The sequence below is a fragment of the Petromyzon marinus genome, unplaced genomic scaffold, assembly GCF_048934315.1.
Source record: "Petromyzon marinus isolate PM22_M1 ecotype Great Lakes invasive population unplaced genomic scaffold, UKy_Petmar_22M1.pri1.0 PM_G_Scaffold_9, whole genome shotgun sequence".
Taxonomy (NCBI): domain Eukaryota; kingdom Metazoa; phylum Chordata; class Hyperoartia; order Petromyzontiformes; family Petromyzontidae; genus Petromyzon; species Petromyzon marinus.
Genome location: NW_027423046.1, coordinates 129554 through 156907, shown reverse-complemented (window position 1 = coordinate 156907; position 27354 = coordinate 129554). Strand labels below are relative to the sequence as shown.

General features: G+C 47.8%; 1 protein-coding gene and 2 long non-coding RNA genes across 5 annotated transcripts; all 3 read right to left on the bottom strand.

Moving 5' to 3' along the window:
• Positions 1-673: 673 nt before the first annotated feature.
• Positions 674-4473, bottom strand: LOC142921770 (uncharacterized). Of its 2 annotated transcripts, none has more exons than XR_012939654.1 (2): positions 4427-4473; positions 674-1105 (listed from the first exon to the last, which is right to left on the bottom strand). It is a non-coding gene; the product is annotated as an uncharacterized LOC142921770 (long non-coding RNA). The 2 variants fall into 2 exon arrangements; XR_012939653.1 differs by lacking the exon at positions 4427-4473 and adding an exon at positions 4243-4418.
• A 5238-nt stretch (positions 4474-9711) lies between these two features.
• On the bottom strand, positions 9712-12687 carry LOC142921863 (uncharacterized). The gene is made up of 4 exons (XR_012939671.1): positions 12621-12687; positions 12243-12311; positions 11296-11317; positions 9712-11126 (listed from the first exon to the last, which is right to left on the bottom strand). It is a non-coding gene; the product is annotated as an uncharacterized LOC142921863 (long non-coding RNA).
• Positions 12688-19407: 6720 nt separating this feature from the next.
• On the bottom strand, positions 19408-23031 carry LOC142921769 (beta-1,4-galactosyltransferase galt-1-like). 2 transcript variants are annotated; one of them, XM_076063085.1, is made up of 2 exons: positions 22528-23031; positions 19408-21254 (listed from the first exon to the last, which is right to left on the bottom strand). In XM_076063085.1, exon 2 carries the CDS (start codon positions 21168-21170, stop codon positions 19791-19793), a length of 1380 nt encoding a protein of 459 aa, XP_075919200.1. In that variant the 5' UTR covers positions 21171-21254; positions 22528-23031; the 3' UTR covers positions 19408-19790. The 2 variants fall into 2 exon arrangements, with proteins under 2 accessions (XP_075919200.1, XP_075919201.1); XM_076063086.1 differs by having other exon boundaries at positions 19408-21171.
• Positions 23032-27354: the final 4323 nt, after the last annotated feature.

Sequence of the window (27354 nt, the reverse complement as noted above, 5' to 3'; positions counted from 1 at the left end):
TACACACTGTGTGTACGTGTACACTGTGAATGTACAGTGTGTGTACACTGTGTGTACACACACTGTGTGTGCACTGTGTGTGTGTGCACTGTGTGTGCACTGTGTGTGTCTGTGCACTGTGTTGTATATACACTGTGTGTGTGTACACTGTGGGGGGCACAGTCATCTCAGTCGACCAATGGGCATCTTTTCATCAATTTATTATTTTCCAATTTTCTTGTTTTCTTGTTTTCTATCTACGTGACTTTACCGAAAGAACCAAGAATGTGGTAGCACATTCTCTATTTATTGCAGAGGTTCAAGGTTAAAATCCGACAGGCACACCTGGCTACCCCAGTAACATTCACCACAACATGCGCAGTGTGCTAAACGGCAGATGTAAAACAAACCACTGTCGCTCACAACGCACATTGCATGTTGGTGTCACGGTCAAAATTGTGTCAATTCCAGTAACACTATCCAGAAACTCCACAACGGAGACACGCACCCCCTGTACCAACGACGGAGGCGCAGGGACAGATGCTCGATTACGTTGGAATCGATCTGCAGACGGCCAGCAGCTCCGTGTCGCCTTATCTCGATCCCGCGATCCCTACCAGGTGATAGTCCGCATCGAACCAAACCCCCGGCAAGGCCATCGTCTACTTAACGATGAGAGAAAACTCACACGAAATGTCGTTTTCAATGAATAAGCTTTTAATGAAGAAATACAACTATACAATTCAAAACATAATACAATTAAAAGCTGTTTCATTTTCAAACTTCAAGACGGAGCATCGGGAGCTTGCGTGGAGGCGTCGTTCGCGTGCAATTTTTTTCGTGACTTTCCTGGCCCAAGGCCGCAAATGGTTGTGAGGGGCGCCGCAGGCGGTCAGGCTTGCTTCAACTCTTGGTCGTGAACATCCAGACGTGAATCAGCAAGGAGCATTTCATGTCCTAGTTCGAGAAAATCTACGTCAACACGTAATACAAAACTACAATTCGTGTTGCAGAGAATGAACCTCCTCTACGTGTAACCTTTGAGTGGTGTGCCACGTAACTGATTAATGATCCGAGTATGCTCCTTATTTCAAAGACGATGAGTTGCTGCAGAGGGAGATGCTTCCTGAAAACACAAAAATACCCTTTGACCTGTATCACAAGAACAATGAGTCTCACCTGAGTTCTCTGTACAGGTTACTTCCAAACACACACACACACTTTGTCCTAACATCACTTATTCAATGTTTGACCCTTATAGACAAAATTTTACATGTATGCACACAATCAGACAAGTATTCATTCTAAATTGAATTACTGCACTGAAATATACTGCATCAGATTACATCGCATTAACAAGAAGCTATTTTTAAAAAATACGCACCGTCTGCTTAACAGTGTATGTACAACGTACTATTGTTGCGTCATTCAAAACGAGTAGGCCATTGCATGCTGGCGTCTGGGTCAAAATTTATCAAATTCGAAACATTGCCTACAAACTCCACAACTAAGATGCCACATCAACCATCGCCCCCTACTGACAGGCTCTTGTCCACATGCAGGCCGGTGCAGGGCCACCACCTTGTACCACACAGGGGCAGCTGCTTCTTGGGGATGCTCTTCGTGTGTATGAGACGATACAAGACTCCGAATTGCCAGAGGCGATTAAGCAAGCACCATATAAGTGGAATAATTGAATAACAAAAATCACGACGTTTCGGCCACAACACAAGTGGCCTTCATCAGGTGAAGGGACCGTGCTGTCATGATGAAAGCCACTTGTGTTGTGGCCGAAACGTCGTGATTTTTGTTATTTTATCTTTTTACCTACGTGACTTTACCGAATAGAACCAAAGAGTATGGATCCTTGCAGTCACGAAAGCTTCAAATTTAGAATGTAATTATTAAAACCGAGTGAATGCCTGGGAGCTTATTGGCTCTCGCTGCTGGTTAGAGATTAACCCAACCCACAGGTCCACAAAGACTGGCCGCTCTTACCCTGCAGGTTTAACCTAGGAGCTGAGTGTTCAACTTCACATTCTTGTCATTAAAGGCCTGTGACAAAGGTGCATCTATTGGAGCGACCAGAGTGGAGTCGGCTCCGGGAGAGGCAACCACCTCGCCCCACGCTGCTCCTCCACTTCGAGGTCTGCGGAGAACTTCGCCACCACCACCACCAGCGTGGCGATCTTCACGGCTGTGCTCACTGTGGTTCTGATGCTCACGCAGCCGGTGGTGGAACTCCTCGGAGGATCTCGGCGTGGGGGTTCGAACATCAACGGCTCCAACGCCACCACCACCACGATCAACAACTACTCGGGACTCGTGAAGGACGTCTCTCCACCGGCAGCGGTCGCCACCTGGGGACCGATGTTCACCAGCGGCCACGCAGACGGACAGGAGAGGGGCGGCCCAGCCTGGCCCCCCCGGGATGTCTTGGCTCATGGACAGCGCGCCGACTCCTCTCCTGCACGCTGCGGGTCAGCTGTGCAGTAGCCACAGTGAGGACATAGTGGACAGCGTGCTCCCTGCCCTAGTGCAGGCTATGGGTCAGCTGTGCAGTAGCCACAGTGAGGACATTGTGGACAGCGTGCTCCCTGCCCTACTGCAGGCTATTGGTCAGCTGTGCAGTAGCCACAGTGAGGACATTGTGGACAGCGTGCTCCCTGCCCTACTGCAGGCTATGGGTCAGCTGTGCAGTAGCCACAGTGAGGACATAGTGGACAGCGTGCTCCCTGCCCTGCTCCACGTCGTGCGTCAACTGTACAGCGGCTGCAAGGAGGCCATCGGCTCCACCGTGCCGCTGAACACCCCGCACATCGCCGTGCGTCTTCGGCGTTTCGTACGTCGCAGAGTTGAGTGAGCAACATCCATCGTCGTCATCGTCACCATCAGCCACGGTCAATCCACTGGCGGGTAGAGACTCCCCGTGCCGTCGCCACCTCCCACGATGCCGCTGTGCGGTGATCCATCCAGCACCTGACACGTGGAGCGATTTCATTGCTTCGTCTCCCCACTGGGCATCCTCTCGGATGACCACCTCGCCGCCCATCAGCATCACTCGCCCCCTTCACACCATAATCTTTGGTTCTATTCGGTAAAGTCACGTAGGTAAAAAACAAAACAAAAAATCACGACGTTTCGGCCACAACACAAGCGGCCTTCATCAGGTGACTTTACCGAATAGCACCTTGCAGTCACGAAAGCTTTAAATCTAGAATTGATAACCCCTTCACACCCTCCACCGATCACCCTCAACTCCACCCGCGGTGTTTTCAGCAGCCTGGTTGGGCACTGGAACGGTATCCTGGACAGTGCCGGATTAAGCTCGTGCGGGTCTTGTGGCATGTATTATAAAGGTGCCCAAAATAAAATAAAAAAACACAATTATTAAAACGCAAAGTTTACACATTTACCGGGTCACCATTTGACTTTGTATTGTCTCGGAGGAAGTCCACCCACACCTCCACTTCCACAAACTGCTGGGAGTTGCCTCGCTCTGCCTCACAGTCAGAATTCTCCTCCTGCTTCACGTTGCCTCTGTCGATGTAAAGGTCCCATTTTCGAGTTGAATATTCATCTTCACATTTCACCTTCACTCCTTTGCTCTTCACTTCTTCACATTTCACCATCACCTCTTCATGTTTCACCCCGATACCTTTAAAAGTGTCCAAGCTGGGATTTTCTTCCGGTTCTTGTTTAATGAGGGATGGGCTCATGGTGGCACTTTGACTTTCACAAGCTGATTTCAGACTCCGCTCCTTGTGATCTTCTGATGCTTCTGTGTTCTCTGGTGTACTTTAAGTTGTTGTTGCTGTGCAAACGCCTTCCCGCACGGAGTGCACCTGAAGGGTTTCTCTCCTGTGTGTTCTCTGGTGTACTTGAAGATTTGATGAATCTGCAAACGCCTTCCCACACACACTGCACTTGAAGGGTTTCTCTCCCGGGTGTGTTCTCTGGTGTACTACAAGAAGAGATGAACGTACAAACGCCTTCACGCACAGAGTGCACTTGAAGGGTTTCTCTCCTGTGTGTGTCCCCTGGTGTACTACAAGAGTAGATGAATGTGCAAACGCCTTCACGCACACACTGCACTTGAAGGGTTTCTCTCCCGTGTGTGTTCTCTGGTGTATTTTAAGAGTAGATGAATCTGGAAATGCCTTCCCACACACAGTGCACGTGAAGGGTTTCTCTCCCGTGTGTGTTCTCTGGTGTATTTTAAGAGCAGATGACCGTGAAAATGCCTTCCCACACACACTGCACCTGAAGGGTTTCACTCCTGTGTGAGTTCTCTGGTGGGTCTGAAGAACTGATGGCCATGCAAATGCCTTGTCACACACTCTGCACTTGAAGGGTTTCTCTCCTGTGTGAGTTCTCTGGTGCTGTGTCAAATTTCCAGTCCAATCCGTGCTGTATGCACGCTGGTCGCAATGTTGACTTGTCGTACCGAGCTGCTGTGCTGACTGCCTTTGCTCCATCAGACCAGCGTCAGCTGCAGACAGAAAATAAGAATATCCACACCATCTACACGTCAGTATCGAGCCATGGAGGAATGAATATATACAGTCACACGTGACTTACACGTCTATATTCATTCATGTATTCATGACTAGCTGTACTACCCGGCTTCGCCCGGGACTTGGATCCACCACGTCCGGCCGCCTTTGTCTCCCCAGTGGCGATGTTCACACCACGACAGTTACTCGTTTGAGGCTGAGTCTACCTAGGGGAGGCCCAGAAGCGGTTCAAATAATCGTCACCGGTGGTGGCCATGAGCGGGAATTGAACTCGGGTCACCGGGTTCGTAGCATGGCGTAGCGTTAACCGATACACTACAATGCGTTATGCTTACACACACAGACACACACAGACACACACACTGACACACACACACAGACACACACACAGACACACACAGACACACACACACAGACACACAGACACACACACACAGACACACACACACAGACAGACACGCACACAGACACACACACACACAGACGCACACACACAGACACACACAGACACACACACACAGACGCACACACAGACAACGCTAACTGCTACACTACAATGCGTTACGCTTCCACATGCGAGGGTCACGTGACAGATTTGACGTCACAGCTCACTTGCCGTGCAAAAAATCTATACATTATTGAGCTCCCCCCCCCCCCAACAAAAACACAAAAGTGTATTTGTATAATGTTTGCATGGTGTACAGTCTGGAAAGTACCCACATGGCAAATTTCCAGTTTGTTGCATGTCGGGAAGTACGCTAAACATTTTGAACAGACACCACACACAATCACAACTTTGCCTTTTATATATATTTGGAGATGCAGTGAAAAACTTTCCCAAAATTCATCACGCGGTTTCAGTTTTTTGATTTTCAGTTTTATTTATTTTGGTTATAGTCCCGTGAGCCATTCGGCTCTCGAATCGGGTGCAACCACAACAAGCAACAAAACAAAAACACGACCAAGAAAAACATCTTACAGTGACTATGTGTGACTGTGCAAACAGCACTGTCATGGCACGCAATGAGAGGGCAAATGTCATAAATATTCCTGTAAGCCCTCGCATCTTCAACATTAATGTTGCCATAGAAACGTTGTGGGGTGTATTGCTTCATTTAAAAAAAGAAATATTATTACCTGTTATTTTAATTTAATTTTCTATCTACGTGACTTCACCGAAAGAACCAAGAATATAAATTCCTGCAGTCACCAAAGTTTTAAGTCAAAACATTCACACACGTTGACAAAGCCTCACCTTGTGTTGTTGTGGGCAGGTCGCTTCTGATAACAAGAGCGGTATAGTAGCTCAAGCGGGCTTGGCCTGCTAACAAAAGAAAATAAAAACTGCGTGAATATTTACAATAAAACAAAGTTACAAAGTGGCGAGCCGGGTGAAGACAAATTAAACTTAAGAGAGATAATTAAAGTGAATGCAATCAGGCGAGGGCAGGAGGCAAGGCCCCGCATGGCTAGGCCCCGCGTTGTAAAGTTCCAACCTGGACATCGATTCCCATGCTCGCTGCTACTCAACTGACATCTCTACGAGAGAGAGGCTCTACCTTGGTAAACAACAACAACAACCACCACCACCACAACGACCACCACCACCACAACGATGAGAATTTCTCACCTCGGATTTCAATGCAAGAGCGCAGGCGGCAACAGGTAGTATGACGTCACTTCCCCTGCACGAGCGGCTCTCCAACTGAATAAATTATATTCTTAGTTTTTTCGGTAAAGTCACGTTGAAGAGAAACAACAAAATATATATAAAACAATAAAAAATTCTCACGACGTTTCGACCATAACTCAAACGGTCATCATCAGGTGACCGTTTGAGTTATGGTCGAAACGTCGTGAGAATTTTTTATTGTTTTATATATATTTTGTTATTTTGTTGTTTCTCTTCAACGTGACTTTACCGAAAAAACTAAGAATATGAATTACTGCAGTCACGAAAGCTTTAAATCAAAATTGAATAAATTATGTTAATGAGGCCGGCCCACATGTCGAGGGATGGGGCGTGGGCGCTGAACCCGTCGCAATAAACTCGCGACGGCTTTAACGGACACATTATGTTAATGAGCCACCAGTCACTGGGCGTAGCTTTGCCAAATAAGGATTGCCACTGGAACTATATCGGCAGTGACCCAAGCGGAGGTGACATCACGCTCAAGAGCGCGGTGGACGGGGGAGGGGTGAATACCTTGGTGACATGACGTCACTAGCGAGGTACGCCTCCCCCTGGCGTTTCACGCCGATGAGGTAATGCTGAGTGGCGACGTCACAGAGTTGGAGCTTAAGTTGATTTAGATTCATTTTCCATTGCTCCCTCCCTTGGGTGTGTGAGCTTAGCAACAACGTGGACATTATTGTGTATACACTGTGTGTGTGTACAGTGTGTGTGTGTACACTGTGTATACACTGTGTGTGTCACTGTGTGTCGCTGTGTCACTGAGTACCTGGTGCGGTGTGTAAATATCGCTACTAGGGAGACAAAGGCGGTCGGGCGTGGTGCTGGCCACCGACCCCCTCGTGTACCGTTCCGGCCTTCATAGGTGCTCGCTAACAGCACTTGCCCCTACAGTCTGTTAAGGCTATACGGGGGATCTTTGTCTTTGTGTGTCACTGTGCCTGGCACAAGCGTCGTGGTGACGTCACCGCCACTTAGTGGCGAATGGCGGTTGTTGTTGTGTCACTGTGTATACTATGTGTGTGTCACTGTGTGTGTGTGTCACTGTGTGTGTGTCACTGTGTGTGTACAGTGTGTGTGCACACTGTGTGTGTCACTGTGTGTGTGTACAGTGTGTGTATATACACTGTGTGTACCCTGTGTGTGTACACTGTGTATATACACTATGTGTGTACCCTGTGTGTGTACACTGTGTGCACACTGTGTGTGTACACTGTGTACACTGTGTGTGTACACTGTGTACACTGTGTGTGTGTACATTGTGTATACACTGTGTATAAACTGTGTGTACACTGTGTGTGTACAGTGTGTGTGTACACTGTGTGTGCACTGTGTGTACATTGTGTGTACACTGTGTGTGTACACTGTGTGTGTACACTGTTTGTGTCCGAACCCCCGTCAAGGCCATCTACTTAATGACGAGAGAAAATTCACACGAAATGTCCTTTTCAATCAAGTCTTCCAGATGTAAATTGATACAAGCTTTTAATGAAGAAATAAAATCATCTAATTCAAAACACAACACAATTCAAAGATGTTTCATTTTAAAACTTCAAAACGGAGCATGGGGTACTTGCGTGAATGCGTCCTTCGTGTGCAAATGTTGTGACTTTCCTGGCCTGAAGGCCGTCAACGTGTTGGACCCTTATTGGTGCACAGCGTCTCAACAACAGCAGTGGGGTTTGCTTCAACCGATAGGTACGAACATCCAGACGTGAATTAGCAAGGTGCATTTCTAGTCCTAGTTAGACAAAATCTACGTCAACACGTAAGACAAAACTACAATTCGTGTTGTAGAGAATGTACCTCCTCCTATACGTGTAACTTTCAAGTGGTATGCCTTGTAACTGATGAATGATCCGAGCGTGCTCCCTATTTCAAAGATAATGAGTTGCTCCAGAGGCAGACGCTTCGTGAAACACAAAAGTACCCTTTGACCTGCATCACAAGAACAACGGGTCTCACCCGAGTTCTCTGTACAGGTTACTTCCAAAACACACACACGCACTTTGTCCTAACATCACTTATTCAATGTTTGACCCTCAGACAATATGTGACATGCACGCGCACAATCAGACAAGTATTCATTCTAAATGAATATTAACAACATTGAATTACTGCAGCGAAATTGACTGCATCACGTTACATCGTATTAACAAGAAGCTATTTTAAAAATACGCACCGTCTGCTTAAGAGTGTATGTACAACGTACTATTGTTGCGTCATTCAAAACGAGTAGGCCGTTGCATGCTGGCGTCTGGGTCAAAATGTAGCAAATTCTAAACATTACGCTACAAATAATAGATGACGGCTTTCGATGGCAACACAAGCAATCGTCATCAGGTGGGACAAGCACAGCAGCAAGAAGAAACTGCTGGAGTAGGCGCCTACTACTTCAGCAGTTTCTCTTGCTGTGGTTGTCCCACCTGATGACGATTGCTTGTGTTGTGATCTAAACGCCGTGATCTGTTATGTTTCTACCCACGTGGTGACTTTACCGAAAGAACTCAAGAGTGTGGATTCCTGCAGTCACGAAAGCTTCGAATCAAGATTACCTACAAACTACACAACTGAGATGACGCATCAATCATCGCCCCCTACTGACAGGCTCTTGTTCACATGCAGGCTGGTGCAGGGCCACCACCTTGTGCCACACAGGGGCAGCTGCTACTTGGGGATGCTCTTCGAGTGTTTCAGACGAGGTACGACACAAATCTCCGTGTTGCTGAGGCGGTTAAGCAAGCACCGTGTAAATGCAAATATTATAACATAGTGAATGCTTGGGAGCTTATTGTCTCTCGCTCCTGGTGAGAGATTGACCCAACCCACAGGTCCACAAAGACTGGCCGCTCTTACTCTGCAGGATGAACCAAGGAGCTGAGTGTTCAACTTCACATTCTTGTCATTAAAGGCCTATCACAAAGGTGCATCTATTGTAGCGACATTGTCTCTGGCTTACACATCTACCGGGTCTCCACTTGACTTTGTATTGTCTAGGAAGTCCACCCACACCTCCACTTCCACAAACTGCTGGGAGTTGCCTCGCTCTGCCTCACAGTCAGAATTCTCCTCCTGCTTCACGTTGCCTCCATCGATGTGAAGGTCCCATTTTGGAGTTTCATCTTCATCTTCACATTTCACCTTCACTTCTTCACTCTTCACCATCACCTCTTCCCTCTTCACCATCACTTCTTCCCTCTTCACCATCACTTCTTCCCTCTTCACCATCACCTCTTCATATTTCACCTCGATACCTTTAAAAGTGTCCAAGCTGGGATTTTCGTCCGGTTCTTGTTTCATGAGGGATGGGCTCATTGCGGCACTTTGACTTTCACAAGCTGATTTCAGACTCCACTCCTTGTGGATCTTGTGATGCTTCTGTGTTCTCTGGTGTACTTGAAGATTTAATGAATGTGCAAATGCCTTCCCACACACAGTGCACTTGAAGGGTTTCTCTCCCGTGTGTGTTCTCTGGTGTGTTTTAAGAGCAGATGAATTTGAAAATGCCTTTCCACACACACTGCACTTGAAGGGTTTCTCTCCTGTGTGTGTTCTCTGGTGTGTTTTAAGAGCAAATGAATCTGAAAATGTCTTCCCACACACACTGCACTCGAAGGGTTTCTCTCCCGTGCGTGTTCTATGGTGTCTTTGAAGATGAGATGAATCTGAAAATGCCTTTCCACACACACTGCACTTGAAGGGTTTCTCTCCTGTGTGTGTTCTCTGGTGTGTTTTAAGAGCAAATGAACCTGAAAATGTCTTCCGACACACACTGCACCTGAAGGGTTTCTCTCCCGTGTGTGTTCTCTGGTGTTTTACAAGATCAGATGACTGTGCAAATGCCTTCACGCACACACTGCACTTGAAGGGTTTCTCTCCCGTGTGTGTTCTCTGGTGTTTTTTAAGAGTAGATAAATCTGAAAATGTCTTCCCACACACACTGCACTTGAAGGGTTTCTCTCCTGTGTGTGTTCTCTGGTGTTTTTAAGAGTAGATAAATGTGAAAATGCCTTTCCACACACACTGCACTTGAAGGGTTTCTCTCCTGTGTGTGTTCTCTGGTGTGTTTTAAGAGCAAATGAATCTGCAAATGTCTTCCCACACACACTGCACTTGAAGGGTTTCTCTCCCGTGTGTGTTCTATGGTGTCTTTGAAGATGAGATGAATATGAAAATGTCTTCCCACACACAGTGCAATTGAAGGGTTTCTCGCCCGTGTGTGTTCTCTGGTGTTCTTTAAGAGCAGATGACTGTGCAAATGCCTTCCCACACACAGTGCACTTGAAGGGTTTCTCTCCCGTGTGTGTTCTCTGGTGTGTTTTAAGAGCAGATGAATTTGAAAATGCCTTTACACACACACTGCACTTGAAGGGTTTCTCTCCCGTGCGTGTTCTCTGGTGTCTTTGAAGATGAGATGAATTTGAAAATGCCTTTCCACACACACTGCACTTGAAGGGTTTCTCTCCTGTGTGTGTTCTCTGGTGCTTTTTAAGAGCAGATGACCATGAAAATGCCTTCCCACACACACTGCACTTGAAGGGTTTCTCTCCCGTGTGTGTTCTCTGGTGTGTTTAAGAACAAATGAACCTGAAAATGTCTTCCCACAAACACTGCACTTGAAGGGTTTCTCTCCCATGTGTGTTCTCTGGTGTGTTACAAGATTACATGACTGTGTAAACGCCATCCCGCACATCGTGCACATGAAGGGTTTCTCTCCCGTGTGTGTTCTCTGGTGGTTCTGACAAACTGATGGCCATGCAAATGCCTTGTCACACACAGTACATTTGAAGAGTTTCTCTCCTGTGTGACTTTGGTGCCGTGTCAGATTTCCAGTCCGGTCCGTGCTGTATGCACGCTGGTCGCATTGTTGACTTGTCGTATCGAGCTGTGCTGACTGCCTTTGCTCCATCAGAACAATTCTGCAGAGGAAGAGTCAGCTGCAGACATAAAAAAATAATATCCACACCATCTACACGTCAGGCACAGAGGAATGCACACGTGACTTACACGTCTAAACTTATTAATATATTCATGATGTAGTGAAAAAGTTTCACAAATTAATCAGATTTGATGAACGTGCAAACGCCCGACACGCACACACTGCACCTGAAGGATTTCTCTCCACGGGCTGTTATGGCACACAATGAGAGGGAAAATATCATTAATATGGCTGGAAGCCTTCATATCTTCAAGATGAATGTTAACTCAAAACTCTAAGCACACAATTTCTGTCTGACTACAAAATGAATATTTATGAAAGCTAAATTCAGCTGACATAGCAAAGGGTGTTGAAAACAATACTATTTGTGTTATGCAGAAATGCATAAATTAACGTTCAATCGCAACTTAGAGGTGTGAATCCAGGCTCATATGTCCTTGAATGCTGGGGATGAACAGTTCCGACTTCAGCTGAATGTGTGTGCTGTGTTAACTTCCTGTTTCCATTCGTATGAAGAGTTCCAGAGGAAAACTAAAATAAACTATTGTTTTTATATATCCTCGTGTTCAACAGAGTTAATAGCCTTTACTGCAAACACAAACTTGACACTGTCACACACTGCCATGAGTAAAACAGGTGGTGATGTGACCAGAACCATGCCTGGCCACCTTCATCTGCTCAGCATTAATTCTTCCTCACTCCACCAAGTAATGAATCGAGGATCAATCAACATAGCCGAGGCTATCCGTGTCTCTGTCTCTCTCTCCCCGTGGTGAAGGTGTTCCCCTCCACACATTCAGAGTCAACAGCGGCACGCGCTTAGCGTCTTTGACCGATAGATACATTGACACACGTATTGTTGGTTCTTTCAGTAAAGTCACGTAGACAGAAAATAAAAATAACAGATTAAATTTAATAAGATAAAGACCACTTGTGTTGCGATCAAAACGTCGTGGGTTTTTTGCTTCATTTTAAATTTTTTATTTTTCATTTAATTTATGTTAATTTGATTTAATTTTCTATCTACGTGACTTTACCGAAAGAACCAAGAATATTAATTCCTGCAGTCACCAAAGTTTTAAGTCAAAACATTCACACGTTGACAAAGCCTCACCTTGTGTTGTTGTGGTCAGGTCGCTTCTGATAACAAGAGCGGTATAGCAGCTCAAGCGGGCTTGGCCTGCTAACAAAAGAAAATAAAAACTGCGTGAATATTTACAATAAAACAAAGTTACAAAGTGACGAGCCGGGTGAAACCAAATGAAACTTAAGAGAGATAATTAAAGTGAATGCAATCAGGCGAGGGCAGGAGGCAAGGCCCCGCGTGGCTAAGCCCCGCGTTGTAAAGTTCCAACCTGGACATCGATTCCCATGCTCGCTGCTACTCAATTGGCATCCCTACGAGAGAGAGGCTCTACCTTGGTAAACAACAACAACCACCACAACAACAACAACCACCACCACCACGACAACCGCGATGCGAATTTCTCACCTCAGATGTCAGTGCACGGGCGGAGGCAACTCCCTGTTACCTCGCGACGTCACGCGGCAGCAGGTGACATGACGTCACTTCCGGGAGACAATACTCTCCTCCCACAATGAGTCTCTACAACTGAATAAATTATGCTAACTAGTTTGGTCCATTTGTCGAGGATGTTAATGATCCGCCAGTCACTGGGCGTAGCTTTACCCAAATAAGGATTGTACCGGAACAGATTTCGACAGTGACCAAGCGGAGGTGACGTCACGCTCAAGAGCGCACCGAATACCTCGGTGACATGACGTCACTTGCGAAGGACACCGCCGCCTGGCGTTTCACGCCGATGAGAGAATGCTGAGTGGTGACGTCACAGAGCGGAGTTCGAGTTTGTTTATTTAGATTAATTTTCCATTGCTCCCTCTCTTCAACAGAGACCCCTTGGGTGCGTAAGCTCAACAAGAACGTGGATATTATTGTGTGTACAAACTGTGTGTGTGTTCAAACTGTGTGTGTGTGTACAAACTGTGTGTGTTCAAACTGTGTGTTCAAACTGTGTGTGTGTACACTGTGTGTGTGTACACTGTGTGTGTACATTGTGTGTGTACAAACTGTGTGTGTGTTCAAACTGTGTGTGTGTGTGTACACTGTGTGTGTGTACAAACTGTGTGTACAAACTGTGTGTGTGTACACTGTGTGTGTGTACACTGTGTGTGTACACTGTGTGTGTACAAACTGTGTGTGTGTACAAACTGTGTGTGTGTACAAACTGTGTGTGTGTACACTGTGTGTGTACACTCTGTGTGTGTACAAACTGTATGTGTGCACTGTGTGTGTACAAACTGTATGTGTGTACACTGTGTGTGTGTACAAACTGTGTGTGCGTACAAACTGTGTATGTGTGCACTGTGTGTGTACAAACTGTATGTGTGTACACTGTGTGTGTACAAACTGTGTGTGTACACTGTGTGTGTGTACACTGTGTGTGTGTACAAACTGTGTATGTGTGCACTGTATGTGTACAAACTGTATGTGTGTACACTGTGTGTGTGTACAAACTGTGTGTGTGTGTGTACACTGTGTGTGTATACACTGTGTGTGTACAAACTGTGTGTGTACGCTGTGTGTGTGTTCAAACTGTGTGTGTGTACACTGTGTGTACAAACTGTGTGTGTGTACAAACTGTGTGTGTTAAAACTGTGTGTACAAACTGTGTGTGTGTGTACACTGTGTGTGTGTACAAACTGTGTGTGTGTACAAACTGTGTGTGTACACTGTGTGTGTGTACAAACTGTGTGTGTACACTGTATGTGTGTGTGTACAAACTGTGTGTGTGTACACTGTGTGTGTGTACACTGTATGTGTGTGTGTACACTGTGTGTGTGTGTGTACAAACTGTGTGTGTGTACACTGTGTGTGTGTACAAACTGTGTGCACACTGTGTGTGTGTACAAGCTGTGTGTGTGTACACTGTGTGTGTGTGTACAAACTGTGTGTACACTGTGTGTGTACAAACTGTGTGTACACTGTGTGTGTACAAACTGTGTGTACACTGTGTGTGTACAAACTGTGTGTGTGTACAAACTGTGTGTGTGTACACTGTGTGTGTGTACAGTGTGTGTACAAACTGCGTGTACACTCTGTGTGTACACTGTCTGTGTGTACACAGTGTGTGTGTACAAACAGTGTGTGTGTACACTGTAGGGGGCACAGGTGATGCATTGGCCAGTCATCTCAGTTGTGGTGCCACGACCACGGAGCAACTCCGCAAATACCACAATCCCCTCCCGGCCCCCGACTAAGCGCACAACCCGCACACAGCGCCACCCCCCTAGTAGTGTCCTGACGGGGGGTTTCCTGGCACATCGGGTTTTAATATAAAGGGCGCCTAGAGGGAGAGTCCCACGGTTTCCCGGTGCCAGGAGATTGGCCTAGCCCCCCACAGGACAGGTTACATTGCGGTGCCCCTAAATTGGCTGAAGATTTTATGGGCGCAGAAGGGAAAGGTTCACTGGACCAACCGCGATGAGTTACTCACGACCTTGGGATAGGCGGAGTGTGGAATAATTGGCCAGAAGAGCAGACCAGTGGGTTAGAATTAATGAGCACGGGAGGACAATGGGTGAGCGGCAGCAGACCCCGTGGCCCTCCATTTAGACGGCGCAGGTTAAGCGCGCGATTGGCCGCGCGGTACAATTCCACCTTGGGCCTTTTAAGTTTAGAGAATGAAGGTGGGAGCCCCGGGACGATTGGGGCAGTTGTCTTCAACCTCCGGGCAATCCAGACCCACTGCCTGCCGTCCTGCCTCCTCGAGCCGCTCGCAGCATCCATGTGATGCCAGCAAGTGCTGCTATGAGGCAGCGATAGGCAAGGGTTTCGCTCGTCCTTCTCCCTCTGACTCTCATAGCGTCCGTGCGATGCCGTGAGTACAGCTACGAGGTACATGGTAGGACGTTTGTGTAACTGGGGGCATAGGCAGAGTTAGGCTAGGTTCTCCTCACGAAATATTCCCCCTCCAGGTAGCGGGTTTTTGTGCCGTTAATAAACTTTAGTTCATTTCTGTGTGTGTGGGTAGAGCCTCGGCGTGGAGTCTGTGATTTTTGTGGGGAGACGGTGTGCATGAGAGGGTGTGCATGAGAAGGTGTGCGCGGTGCTGCAAGGTTTCGGCGTGGGCCCCGCTTGCTGGCAATCGCGCGCACTTACACAGCGTGTGCATAGTAAAAACAGCCTTAGCGGCGAGGCATGCACCCAGAGTCCTGCCGCAGCCATCCCTTTTTCGTTATCATTAGCATTGGTACACAGCTGATTAGGGCCTCGCCACGGTACATTCTAAATCCACTCACACGCTCACTCACCCTCATGCAGAACAAGGGGAGTACATTCCAACTCCACTCACTCACACGCTCACCCTCATGCAGAACAAGGGGAGTACATTCCAACTCCACTCACTGACACGCTCACTCACCCTTATGCAGAACAAGGGGAGTACATTCATACTCCACTCACTCATACGCTCACTCACCCTCATGCAGAACAAGGGGAGTACATTCCAACTCCACTCACTCACACGCTCACTTACCCTCATGCAGAACAAGGGGAGTACATTCCAACTCCACTCACTCACTCACCCTCATGCAGAACAAGGGGAGTACATTCCAACTCCACTCACTCATAAGCTCACTCACCCTCATGCAGAACAAGGGGAGTACATTCCAACTCCACTCACTCACACGCTCACTCACCCTCATGCAGAACAAGGGGAGTACATTCCAACTCCACTCACACGCTCACTCACCCTCATGCAGAACAAGGGGAGTACATGCCAACCCCACCCAAAAAAGCACACGAGTCTGGAATCGATCCCAGACCCATTCTGGTGCACCACTGCCCCCCAATAGAGCGTGATTCAATTATTTCTGTCAATATGTAGCGTTGACTTCGGATGCACCTCATGTAACTCCTGAACCCCGTTAAATCGGTTGCATTGGATTGTTGCAGCCAACTCTCTGGGAACCAATTCCTTCAACAAAGTGCGGGCTTGCGTGTGGCGGTCTGAGTGTCTGGAGACAACTGGAATTGGACTCTGCGATGCCTGTAATGTGAAGGTTTCTGGTCTTTTTCACAAATGTCCAGCAGGGGCGGATCAAGTTACAACAAGCAATACAATTTTGTTAGGAGTACAAAATAGAAAAAAGTAATGCAAGTCACTAAAAATGTACGAATATAAATATAGTATCTAAGTACAAATTAAATGAGTACATACATGCCTGCCGATGTATCAATACCGAACGCAAGCTAGGGCAAGGCAGTAAAACACCAACAAAACAGTCCCAGACCACACCAAGACAACACGCAGTCATTTAATTAAATGTTCTGATCTGTGTTCTGACTTTACTGCTTCCTAACTTGTATTCTCCTGCAAGAGATGATGACATTCTAACTTGCAACTTTCATCAGCTAGCTGAGACCAGGCCACTGTGGCTTTGAATGGTGTCCTAGATGGACACCCACCACCGGAATGGAAAATCTTACAGATGTCAAGCATATGGTCAGCGGGCAGATCACCTCAACAGTAGGTCCTGGTGTCAAGGACATGGGCTCGCATTCGGTGTTCTGTTACTATATAGTCCAGCAGATGTTCCTTCTTGGACCCAGTGTGCATTCATGATGCTGTGTGGATGCGCCGATGCCGGAACAGCGTGTTGGTAAGCCCAATGTGCTGCATAGAAGTCTAGCAGCCTCCTACCGTTATTATTGAGCTGTTCTGGCCAATGCCTTCCAATCACTCTGGCCCAGGTGCCAGTGTCATGACCCACTCAGGTATTAAAGTCATCCGACAGGATGACTCCATCCCAAGGGGCGACTTTAGCTAGTACTTGTGACAGGTCATAGAAGGCATCTGACTCACCAGCCTTGCCACCATCCCTCCACTGGTGTTAATAGTCGGTTGAGGCATAAGCAACCACCATTACCATTCCTCGCGTTTTGTTTATGGGAAAGCCAGACCATAGAAGCCTGGGACTTACAGTTTCCTAAACCTCAGCGCCATGCTTCCACACCTGTTGTATATATGCCTCTTCCAAAAAAAATGTTATTGTGTAATATTGTCTATTTTTTATATCATGGCTCCTTGGAGACAAATATGCGTTCCCTGCATGCTGAAGCTTGGGAAAACCAGATGACGAAGCCAAAACAGCACTATAATGAGAAACGGGTAAACATAATACAAGAGACATTGATCAGATGGGCATGATGAGAATAACCAGAGCTGAGGAGGGCCTTAAAGCCGTCGAATATTTCGCTTCTCAGGAATAAACCTAACTCATGTAGCAAAAGGTGAAACGTTAATGAAAGGCCATAAAGGAATAACTCTTCCATGGGCAAGGAGTGACTCAGGGAATTTCTGAGAGAGCAAGGGTGGACCCATGGCAAAACACCATAAACTCACTGCACCCGAGGGCAAACACAGGACAAAGAGATGAGAATGTCCCTTGCTGTTTCACTCTCTGAATTAACAAACCCGAGTGCCTGGAAAGTTGAAACGTAAAAATGCCAACCCGCTGCATGTGAATATTGTTAAACGTCATGATTTTAAATGTTAACTTTTGTGAAAGGATACATGGTTACATGACAATACAGAAGGTTTTGAATACGACTAGTTGCATGTTTTATTAACATTCACTTATCAATATGTAATCAGCGTCTCCGACCTGGGTTAAACTTCAGTTGTATTTATTCTCAAGTTGCAGTACAGCACGTGTCTCCCTTCGCGGCTGGCTTCTCTCTTGCTCTCTGGACGGCGGCGCACGCTTTGCCTCCCGCCGCCGTGGCACTCACTCTTTCTCCACCTCGCCGCTGGCTGACGGCGTGTCGGAGAGAGGGGAGGCTCAGCTGGTGGAGCCCGCCACGTGGCCGATGGGTGGTAGCGCAGGTGGTGACGACGTTCGGACCCGGGCTCTTCACACACCGACGACCCAGAGTCCTCTGCTGCTTCTGCTTATATCCCTCTCGGCGGTGCTAAGCTCTGCCTCTAGCCACGCCCCTCTCGGAACATTCTAGAGGGCTCTCGAGGCTTCCCGCTAGCTCTACCCATTTACCTTTCACCCAGATGGGATCCCCCTTACTGATTGGATGTGAGACAACATAGCACGTGTCTGCAATAACCCCCCGGTCGTCCTGTAGGTGGCGCACTCTCGTTACAAATACATAAGTGCCATGATATCTGGGTTAAGCATATAAACTTGTTAACGATTTATGGAAGTTTTGTATTGAAGTATTCTACCGAAGGATCATCCCTAAGATAAACACGTACAAATTACATATATTCTCCACTCTCACTCACTCTTCTCCTCACCCTCCTCCTGTCACTCACCCTTCTCCTCACGCTCACTCACTCTTCTCCTGTCACTCTTCTCCTGCCACTCACCCTTCTCCTCACTCTCACCATTCTCACTGTCACCCTTCTCCTCACTCACCCTTCTCACTCTCACCCTTCTCCTCACTCTCACTCACCTTCTCACTCTCACTCACCCTTCTCCTGTCACTCACATGTCTCCTCACCCATCTCCCTCGGGGCAGCAGCGGCCCGAGCACGGCTCTGCCTCAGGGCAGCATTGGGGGGCGTACATGTTTGGGAGGGGCTCATCTCTGCTTGGATGGTTGCTCGCGGTCACGTGACACACTTAAACCAATCCGGGGGCATACATGTTTGGGGGGGGCGCACCTCTGGTTGGCTGTTTGCTCGGGGTCACGTGACGCACTTAAACCAATCCGGAGGCGTTAATCACAGTCACAGAATGACAGAAGGACAGATCTGTGATATTATATATGTAGATAAAGAATAGTAATAGCATTTTGCTGTATATGTTTAAAACTGGTTTGCAAGATTGATAGTACGTGATAATGATGATTTCTGCTGAATAATCCATCGTGAAACTATCTAATGCAACAATTCAGAAATGTCAACTCCATGTATTGTTTAGGAATACATTAACACGGCTTTATAATTTAAAATTAGCTGTATGTATCAACAGCTGGTGTTGTTACATATTCAAATATACAACTATATACATTTGGATGTATAAATATATTCCTACTGAATCTATTGTAATGTTTAATGTGAGTCTTTACTAGCTCATTTGGCCCAAAACACTCAAATTATCACTCAAATTCAAAGTTTAATATCGTATGTGCATTTTTTTTATCACCACAGGATTTACTTTTTAAAATCCTGACACTCTGGGATTTGACTATCCTCCGTGGACATGAGTCATGAAAACAATAAGCTCATTAGAGACTGGTAGAACATGCACACTGAACATTTATTTAAATAAATTTGTGCCACATTTTAAATGTTTTAACCTGAAAACATTTCGAGTGGTACTCCCAAAAGCAATAGAAATAATTAGGATTGGTTTAAAATAAACCAATGTTAACTTCCCTAGCTTCCATAAGACATACCAATACAAACCCTATTGTGCCCTGGTGGATTAAAATGCAGAAAAAATTTAAGATAACAAATTTTAACTGTAAACGCAATCATAAGATTAGCAAATAAATGTCCCATACATTGACCACATTCGCAAACGGAAAACTCACAAACACCGGTGTTTAACTCAAATTGCAAGACCGCAAAAAACGCAAGATGACAATCAATGCCACCGCCGCCACCGCCGCCCGTTGTGCCTACTCATTCCAGAAGACCCTGTTGAGGACCTTGTTGACATTTCTGATCAGAGTGGCATTGTATCTCCACAGCGTGAGGTCCACGGCCAGCGAGTCGAGCGGCAGGTCGGGCTGCTCGGGCGATCGGTAGTGGTGCATGATCGCGATGTCTCCGGGCACCGTCTGCGAGATGCCCAGCGCGTTGAGCGTACTGTGCACCGACGTCTGCAGCACCGCGCGTGGGTTCAGGATCATCTTGGTCGGGTTGAAGACCTCCGGCAGGTTTGGCTCCCGTCTAATGTGGCGCATGATGTTGACGCCCGGGATGGCGTTCCAAGCCTGGAACTTCGACCCAAACTCTTCCGATACCGTGTAGGGAAACACGTGGTTTTCGAATGTGTAAATGTCGGCGCCGTACTTGTCGTTCAAGTACCGCATGAGGTCCTTCCAGTTTGTGTGCTTCAAAGGGATGATGACTTCGTCGATGTCCGTGAGGACCAGGTAGCGCGTGCTGTACATGTGCCGATACACGCAGTCGTTCAGCGCCGCTATCTGGCCATAGTAGTGCAGCTCGCCTGGGTGCTCGGGGTAGTGCCACCCTCTGGACACCCGCACGTAGTCCGTGATGGGCCACTGAACGACCTCGACGAGGCCGGTCTTGATGTAGTAGAGGAGCACTTTGTTCAGCTCAGAGCTGCAGCTTGTGTTGTATACCGTCACGCGGCCCGCACCCAAGATGCGGTACATTTCGATCGCCTGCACGAACTGCAGGACGTTGCCGTAGTTCCCGAAGAGCGTGGAGATGCAGACGCTGAATTCCTGTGTGAAGGTGGGGGGCATGTAGAGCCGATTTCGCACGGGCATGAAGACCCACTCGGCCTCCTCCTCGTCCGGTATTGTGCGCATGCGCTGGACGGACACGTGTCCCGGCTCGCAGTCCAGCGGCTCCGTGCACAGGAAGTCGGCCGTGCCGTACGGGAAGTCAAAGTGATTCGAGTGGACGTAGGCGCTGGCGGTGACCGTCAGGATCTCCGAGTGCCCTCGGCAGCAGAAGTGGCAGGAGAGCACGTCCGGCTCATACCGGTTGGCGATGCCGATGATGCGTGTGCTCTGACCGGCCTCGCGCTGGTCGTGGTACGCCGACACCAAGAATATCTTGGTGTCGCGCACGCGCATCATCGACGTGTTCTGCAGCGCTCCCCGTTGCCCGCACAGCGTCACGTGGTTGATCTTATCGGAAGCAGACCCCGGCTTTGGCCTGAAGACGGACGAGTTGCCGAGTGCGTCGAGGTCGCGAACGAGGAAGCCCTTCCAGCTGTACATGTACCAGACGCTCAGCAGCAATGAGACGCTGAGCAGCAGCAGCGAGAGGAACAGGACCGGGAGGCGTAGCTTCATCATCCTTCGAGGCGTGCAAGGAGACAAGACGTCTGGATCAAATCTCTAGACCGCCGTCTCGGGACGAAAAGTCTGATATCGCTCGGCCTGTGATTACATTTACGTAAAAACACACACACAGAGAGCTTCGCGTTAAAAATGCACAACACTTTACACAATTCCATTTCAGGTAAACCTCACAGAAAAACAAAAGCTCTCCAAAATCAAAAGACTGTATTGGCTTCAGGGCGGATATGTACAGGTACAACTCTCTGCAAGTGAATGCAATATTTGACGCTTGTGTTGCGCCCGAAACGTCATGATTTAATTTAGTTGTTTTTATTTTTGTTTTATTTTATTTTTACATACGTGACTTTACCGAAAGAACCAAAGAGTAACCATACGATAACCTGGATATAAGCATGCGTTAAATGTATTACTAAACAATACGCTCCCAGCAGCACCGAGCCTGCAGCTGTCAGAACGGTGAAATTGTTTTTTATTTCTCTCAATTTCAACAGATGATCTAAATAGTCGTGGCCAATAATAATTCGTTTTACGCAAACGTCAACATATTTCTTTGGTGTTATTTTAGTCTTAATACTGGCCAATACTAATTATAAAATCTATTGAAATTGAGAGAAATACAAAATATTGTCAACCAATTACACAGCCACCACCACAACCAGAGCCGCAACCACCACCACTACCACAGCCACCACCACCACCACAACCAGAGCCACCACCACCACAGAACCACAACCACCACCACCACAGCCACCACCACAACCACCACCACAGCCACCACCACAGCCACCACAGCCACCACCACCACAGCCACCACCACAGCCACCACCAAAGCCACCACCGCAGCCACCACCACAACCACCACCACAACCACCACCACCACAGCCACCACAACCAGAGCCACAACCACCACCACTACAACCACCACCACAACCACCACCACCACAACCACCACAACCACCACCACAACCACCACCACCACAACCACCACCATAGCCACCACCACAGCCACCACAACCACCACCACCACCACCACCAGAGCCACAACCACCACCACCACAACCACCACCACAACCACCACAACCATCACCATAGCCACCACAACCACCACCATAGCCACCACAACCACTACAACCACCACTACCACTACCACCACCACAACCACTACAACCACCACCACAACCACCACCATAGCCACCACCACCACAACCATCACCATAGCCACCACAACCACCACCATAGCCACCACAACCACTACCACCACCACAGCCACCACCACAACCACCACCATAGCAACCACAACTACCACCACCATAGCCAGCACTAACACGACCCCAGGCCGCCACCACCGCACCTGCCAGTCGAGGGCGCTGTGCTCCTCCTGCTGCTGTTCCTCTCCGTAGAAGCGCCGCTTCGCGTCGCCCTTCGGCTCGCACGCGAAGCTCAATGCAGCCCGCGGGCACCGGCGGCAGCAGCAGCACAGAGGGCAGCAGCAGCAGTAGCAGCGGCAGAGGGCAGCAGCAGAGGGCAGCAGCAGCAGAGGGCAGCAGCAGCAGCACAGAGGGCAGCAGCAGCAGAGGGCAGCAGTAGCAGAGGGCAGCAGTAGCAACAGAGGGCAGCAGCACAGAGGGCAGCAGCAGCAGAGGGCAGCAGTAGCAGCAGCAGAGGGCAGCAGCAGCAGAGGGCAGCAGCAGCAGAGGGCAGCAGCAGCAGAGGGCAGCAGCAGAGGGAAGGGCCGCACCCGATTCAAGAGCTGAATGGCTCACAGGGTTATACCAAATACATGGAACTGAACTGGGCCGCGTTGCCGCCAGCACCACGTGCTTCCTGCTAACCTCTGCCCCCACCGCGCGCTTCCTGCTGACCTCTGACCCCGCCGCGCGCTTCCTGCCGACCTCTGACCCCGCGCTTGAACCACGACCCCGCCGATCTATGGCTGATTGTGTTACGTTATATAAAACATAAATATACCATATACACTTCGTATTCACAATGTACAGCTAAAGTTGACAGTGTAAATGTATTACAATATTCTTGGTTCTTTGCGGTAAAGTCAGGAAGATAGAAAATAAAAATAATAAAATAACATTTTCAAATAAAAATAATAAATTGAACATTAAAAATAATAAAATCATAAAAGCGATGGTTTCTGCCTGTACATTTTGCGTGCAAACAGTTGCTGAGTAGAGGCCCAACGCGCGAGGCGGCCAGGCACAAACAGCACTCTGATGGGAGCTGTGGTTGATGGGAGTGGAACGCGGTTCTTGATCTGAGCCAGAGTCATTTGTTGTACGTGCACGTGTGACATTCAAGGCAGGGGTAAGCCTGTGGTCACAATCCTGCCTTGTGCTCAAAATGTCAATGAGCCAGCAACAAACAGTGCACTAGAAGATTAAAAAGAGAAGCGTCAACACACTTCCTGCAATAAGCAAGGTAATAAGAACTTAAGAAAAGTGACGAGGGGTATTTTATGTTTATATTTGGTGTTTGCAGTTTCTCCCCGTGGTCCGGTTTTCCCTCCGCATTTTTGAAACATGCATTTGGAATATTTGGCTGCTATAAATGTCCACCACACACAACATAAGCACACTTCGCTGAGCTATAATGTGTGGCCAGGTTGCTCGCTTCTGACAAAAAAATATCTGCCTGTGTTTAGCTCAGTGGGGCCTTTCCTGGTGAAATGAAAAATAGTTCAAAGTTTCGTTTTTAGTTTATTTCAAAGTCGAGCAGTGGGAGGAAAGAAGGAGAGAAAGAGAGGACTGCAAAAATTGGCTGACTGTGATGACTTGTGGGGCTCAACATAAAAAATCGTGTTCTTGGTGACAGAATGCCTCGAGGGCGTGTGACCAATTTTCTCGGAATGCACCAGGTCATCAAAACACTCAGAAGCTAAGCAGGTTTGAGCCCGGCTAGTGCATGGATGAGTAACCACCGTGTACAAGAGGGCTGTGGTAGGAGAAGGCAGTACAGGAAAGTTAATTGTTGTAGCGTTCTTCTACGCTCCCAACTTCATACGCACCCCCATTCTCACCAACCCGCACTGACCGGCGCGATGAAATGTGTTCAAATAACGCACACGGACCGCTCGGCATGGGGAGGCATTCATCCCGCAGTTGATCGACGTAAAAGAACAGCGGATTAACATGATGGGGGCAGAGAGAGAGAGGGAGAGAAGTTGGTGTTGGAAAAAAAATTTCAGAGTAAAGCCAGAAGTGAGCACCACAGTGTGTTGAGGAGCACACCACCTGCCACTGCTGACGAAAACATTCCATTTCTAACCACAGCGGGACCGCCAAGTCCATTGGAGAGCTTGCTGAGATTTGCTTTCATAGACGTTCTTCAGCTCCTCAAACGTGACTAAAACAACGGTCTCTTAGAGATGATGCACTGATTCATGTTGAATTATTAACCTCACGATGCATCATCGTGTGTACGTGCACATGTAAGAATAATATTTGTTCTGGTGAAATCGTATACGTATGTTGCATGTCATGGGATCATGTAACCCTCGCAGCAGCCACTAGTGGCCGATACATTCACCGCAATTTTTTATATAAAAGAAGAATGGATTATTTAATCAATTCGCGACCCTGAATTGTGACAATTCATTGAAATTGCCTGGTGAGTTGGGATGGGGGCAGAGGGGGGGGGGGTTAATGTTTGCTTTCTAACCTTAGGCCTTCACCCAGCAGTGGATCGATCATAGCTGCTGATGACGGTGTAGTAAATGTGGCTTTGGGAAGTACGACAAGGACTCAACAGTACTTTAGTGCTTGTGCTGTGTAAGACGTTAAATTCATAATCATTGTAAACATCCTGCATGTGTGTTCCGTGTATACATGGTACTGTGTTTGCGCACACACATCGCGCACGTGGCGACATGGACACTGTGGAATATTGAGGAGAGTTGTAAATAAAGCGGTGTTCGAACAAAGACAAAAGTTGTCCGAGTGAAATCGAACGCTACATATCTACCCGATCCAAATTCACATTGGTCCGGTGGTTCTTTGCACCGCTTACCATATATATGCGTAAACATATACAAAGCATTTCGATTTAAAGCTTTCGTGACAGCAATGATTCATCTTCTTTGGTTCTTTCGGTAAAGTCACAGTCTCGTCCCTTCACCTGATGAAGGCCGCTTGTGTTGTGGCCGAAACGTCGTGAAAATATTATTGCGTTATTTTATTTTATCAGTTTATTATTTTATTCTCATTCTATGTGGTGACTTTACCGAAAGAACCAAAGAAGATATACAAAGCATTTACGAAAAAATATTGAAGGTGCAATTCACGCACGCGTAAATATGCACGTGGAAATAAAACGATCCGCACCTAGAGAATGAAATGTTTCTTGCCAAAAGAATCCCGCGGACCCACCCGAAGTGAGACCTGGGCTGGAGGGCCCACCGTGGGCTCCCTGGATGCGCCGAATGGAGCTCTCCTGTGCGTCTCACTTCCAATTGGATAAATTCTCGCTCCAAAGGTTTCATTGACTTGCGACGGACGCCTTTTAAGGGACGTACGAAAGGCGTGCCCGTTGTGTAGATCAGGAAGCCGATTCACTGGGGGAGCGGCACTTGCCGTCACCTTGCGGGTGCCCCTTTCTCTGACGCGGGGCCACGCGGGGCCACGCGTTGCCGTGACGTCGATGACACAAACGGCGTGAAATAAGGGAAAGCAACAGCAAAGGTGGCAAACAAAATAAACGTTCTGATATTATTTTAATGTGACCATCACTAAAGGATTCGTGTACGACGGTGTTTTACCTTACTAGTTGGCTGTGTCGGGTGGTGGCGGGTTTAACGACACATTTAGATATTTACGCGATCTAACCCACACACCTCTGTTATGGATGAACTGCTTCGTTTTGCAAGTCGTCAGACTGGACGAAACGTTTGCGTTTCGTCCAGTCTGACAGGGTGACTGTAGCTGTGACACACAGCTACAGTAACCCTGTGTGACACACAGCTACAGTCACCCTGTGTGACACACAGCTACAGTCACCCTGTGTGACACACAGCTACAGTCACGTGACACACAGCTACAGTCACCCTGTGTGTCACACTGCTACAGTCACCCTGTGTGACACACAGCTACAGTCACCCTGTGTGACACACAGCTACAGTCACACTGTGTGTCACACAGCTACAGTCACGTGACACACAGCTACAGTCACCCTGTGTGACACAGCTACAGTCAACTTGTGTGTGACACAGCTACAGTCACGTGACACACAGCTACAGTCACCCTGTGTGACACACAGCTACAGTCACGTGACACACAGCTACAGTCACCCTGTGTGTGTGACACTGCTACAGTCACCCTGTGTGACACAGCTACAGTCACCTTGTGTGTGACACACAGCTACAGTCACCCTGTGTGTCACACTGCTACAGTCACCCTGTGTGAATTGTCTTGCAATTAACGTCAAGCTGCAAACGTTTCGTCCACTCTGACGACTTGCAAAACGATGCAGTTCATCCATAACAGAGGTGTGTGGGTTAGATCGCGTAAATATCTAAATGTCGTTAAACCCGCCACCACCCGACACAGCCAACAAGTAAGGTAAAACACCGTCGTACACGAATCCTTTAGTGATGGTCACATTAAAATAATATCAGAACGTTTATTTTGTTTGCCACCTTTGCTGTTGTTTTCCATTATTTCACGCCGTTTGTTTTCGACGTCACGGCAACGCATGGCGTGTGGCCCCGCGTCAGAGAAAGGGGCACCCGCAAGGTGACGTCCAGTGAATCGGCTTCCTGATCTACACAACAGGCACGCCTTTCGTACGCCCTTAAAAGGCGTCCGTCACAAGGCAATGATACCTTTGGAGCAAGAATGAATCAAAATGAAGTGAGACGTGCAGGAGAGCTCCATTCAGCGCATCCAGGGAGCCCACGGTGGGCCCTCCAGCCCAGGTCTCACTTCGGGTGGGTCCGCAGGATTATTTTGGCAATAAACATTTTTTTCTCTAGGTGCGGACCATTTTATTTACATGTGTATATTTACGCGTGTAGGGTGTGAAAGAAGATTCAATGTAACATGGGGGACTCACAGACGACCCGTAGACTTATAGATTCACCCATAAACTCACAACAGACACCCACACACAACAGACACCCACACACAACAGACACCCACACACAACAGACACCCACACACAACAGACACCCATG

What these genes read in the sequence shown, in the direction of transcription:
- LOC142921769 (XM_076063085.1), bottom strand. Translation starts at nt 21,170, where the DNA reads ATGATGAAGCTACGCCTCCCGGTCCTGTTCCTCTCGCTGCTGCTGCTC.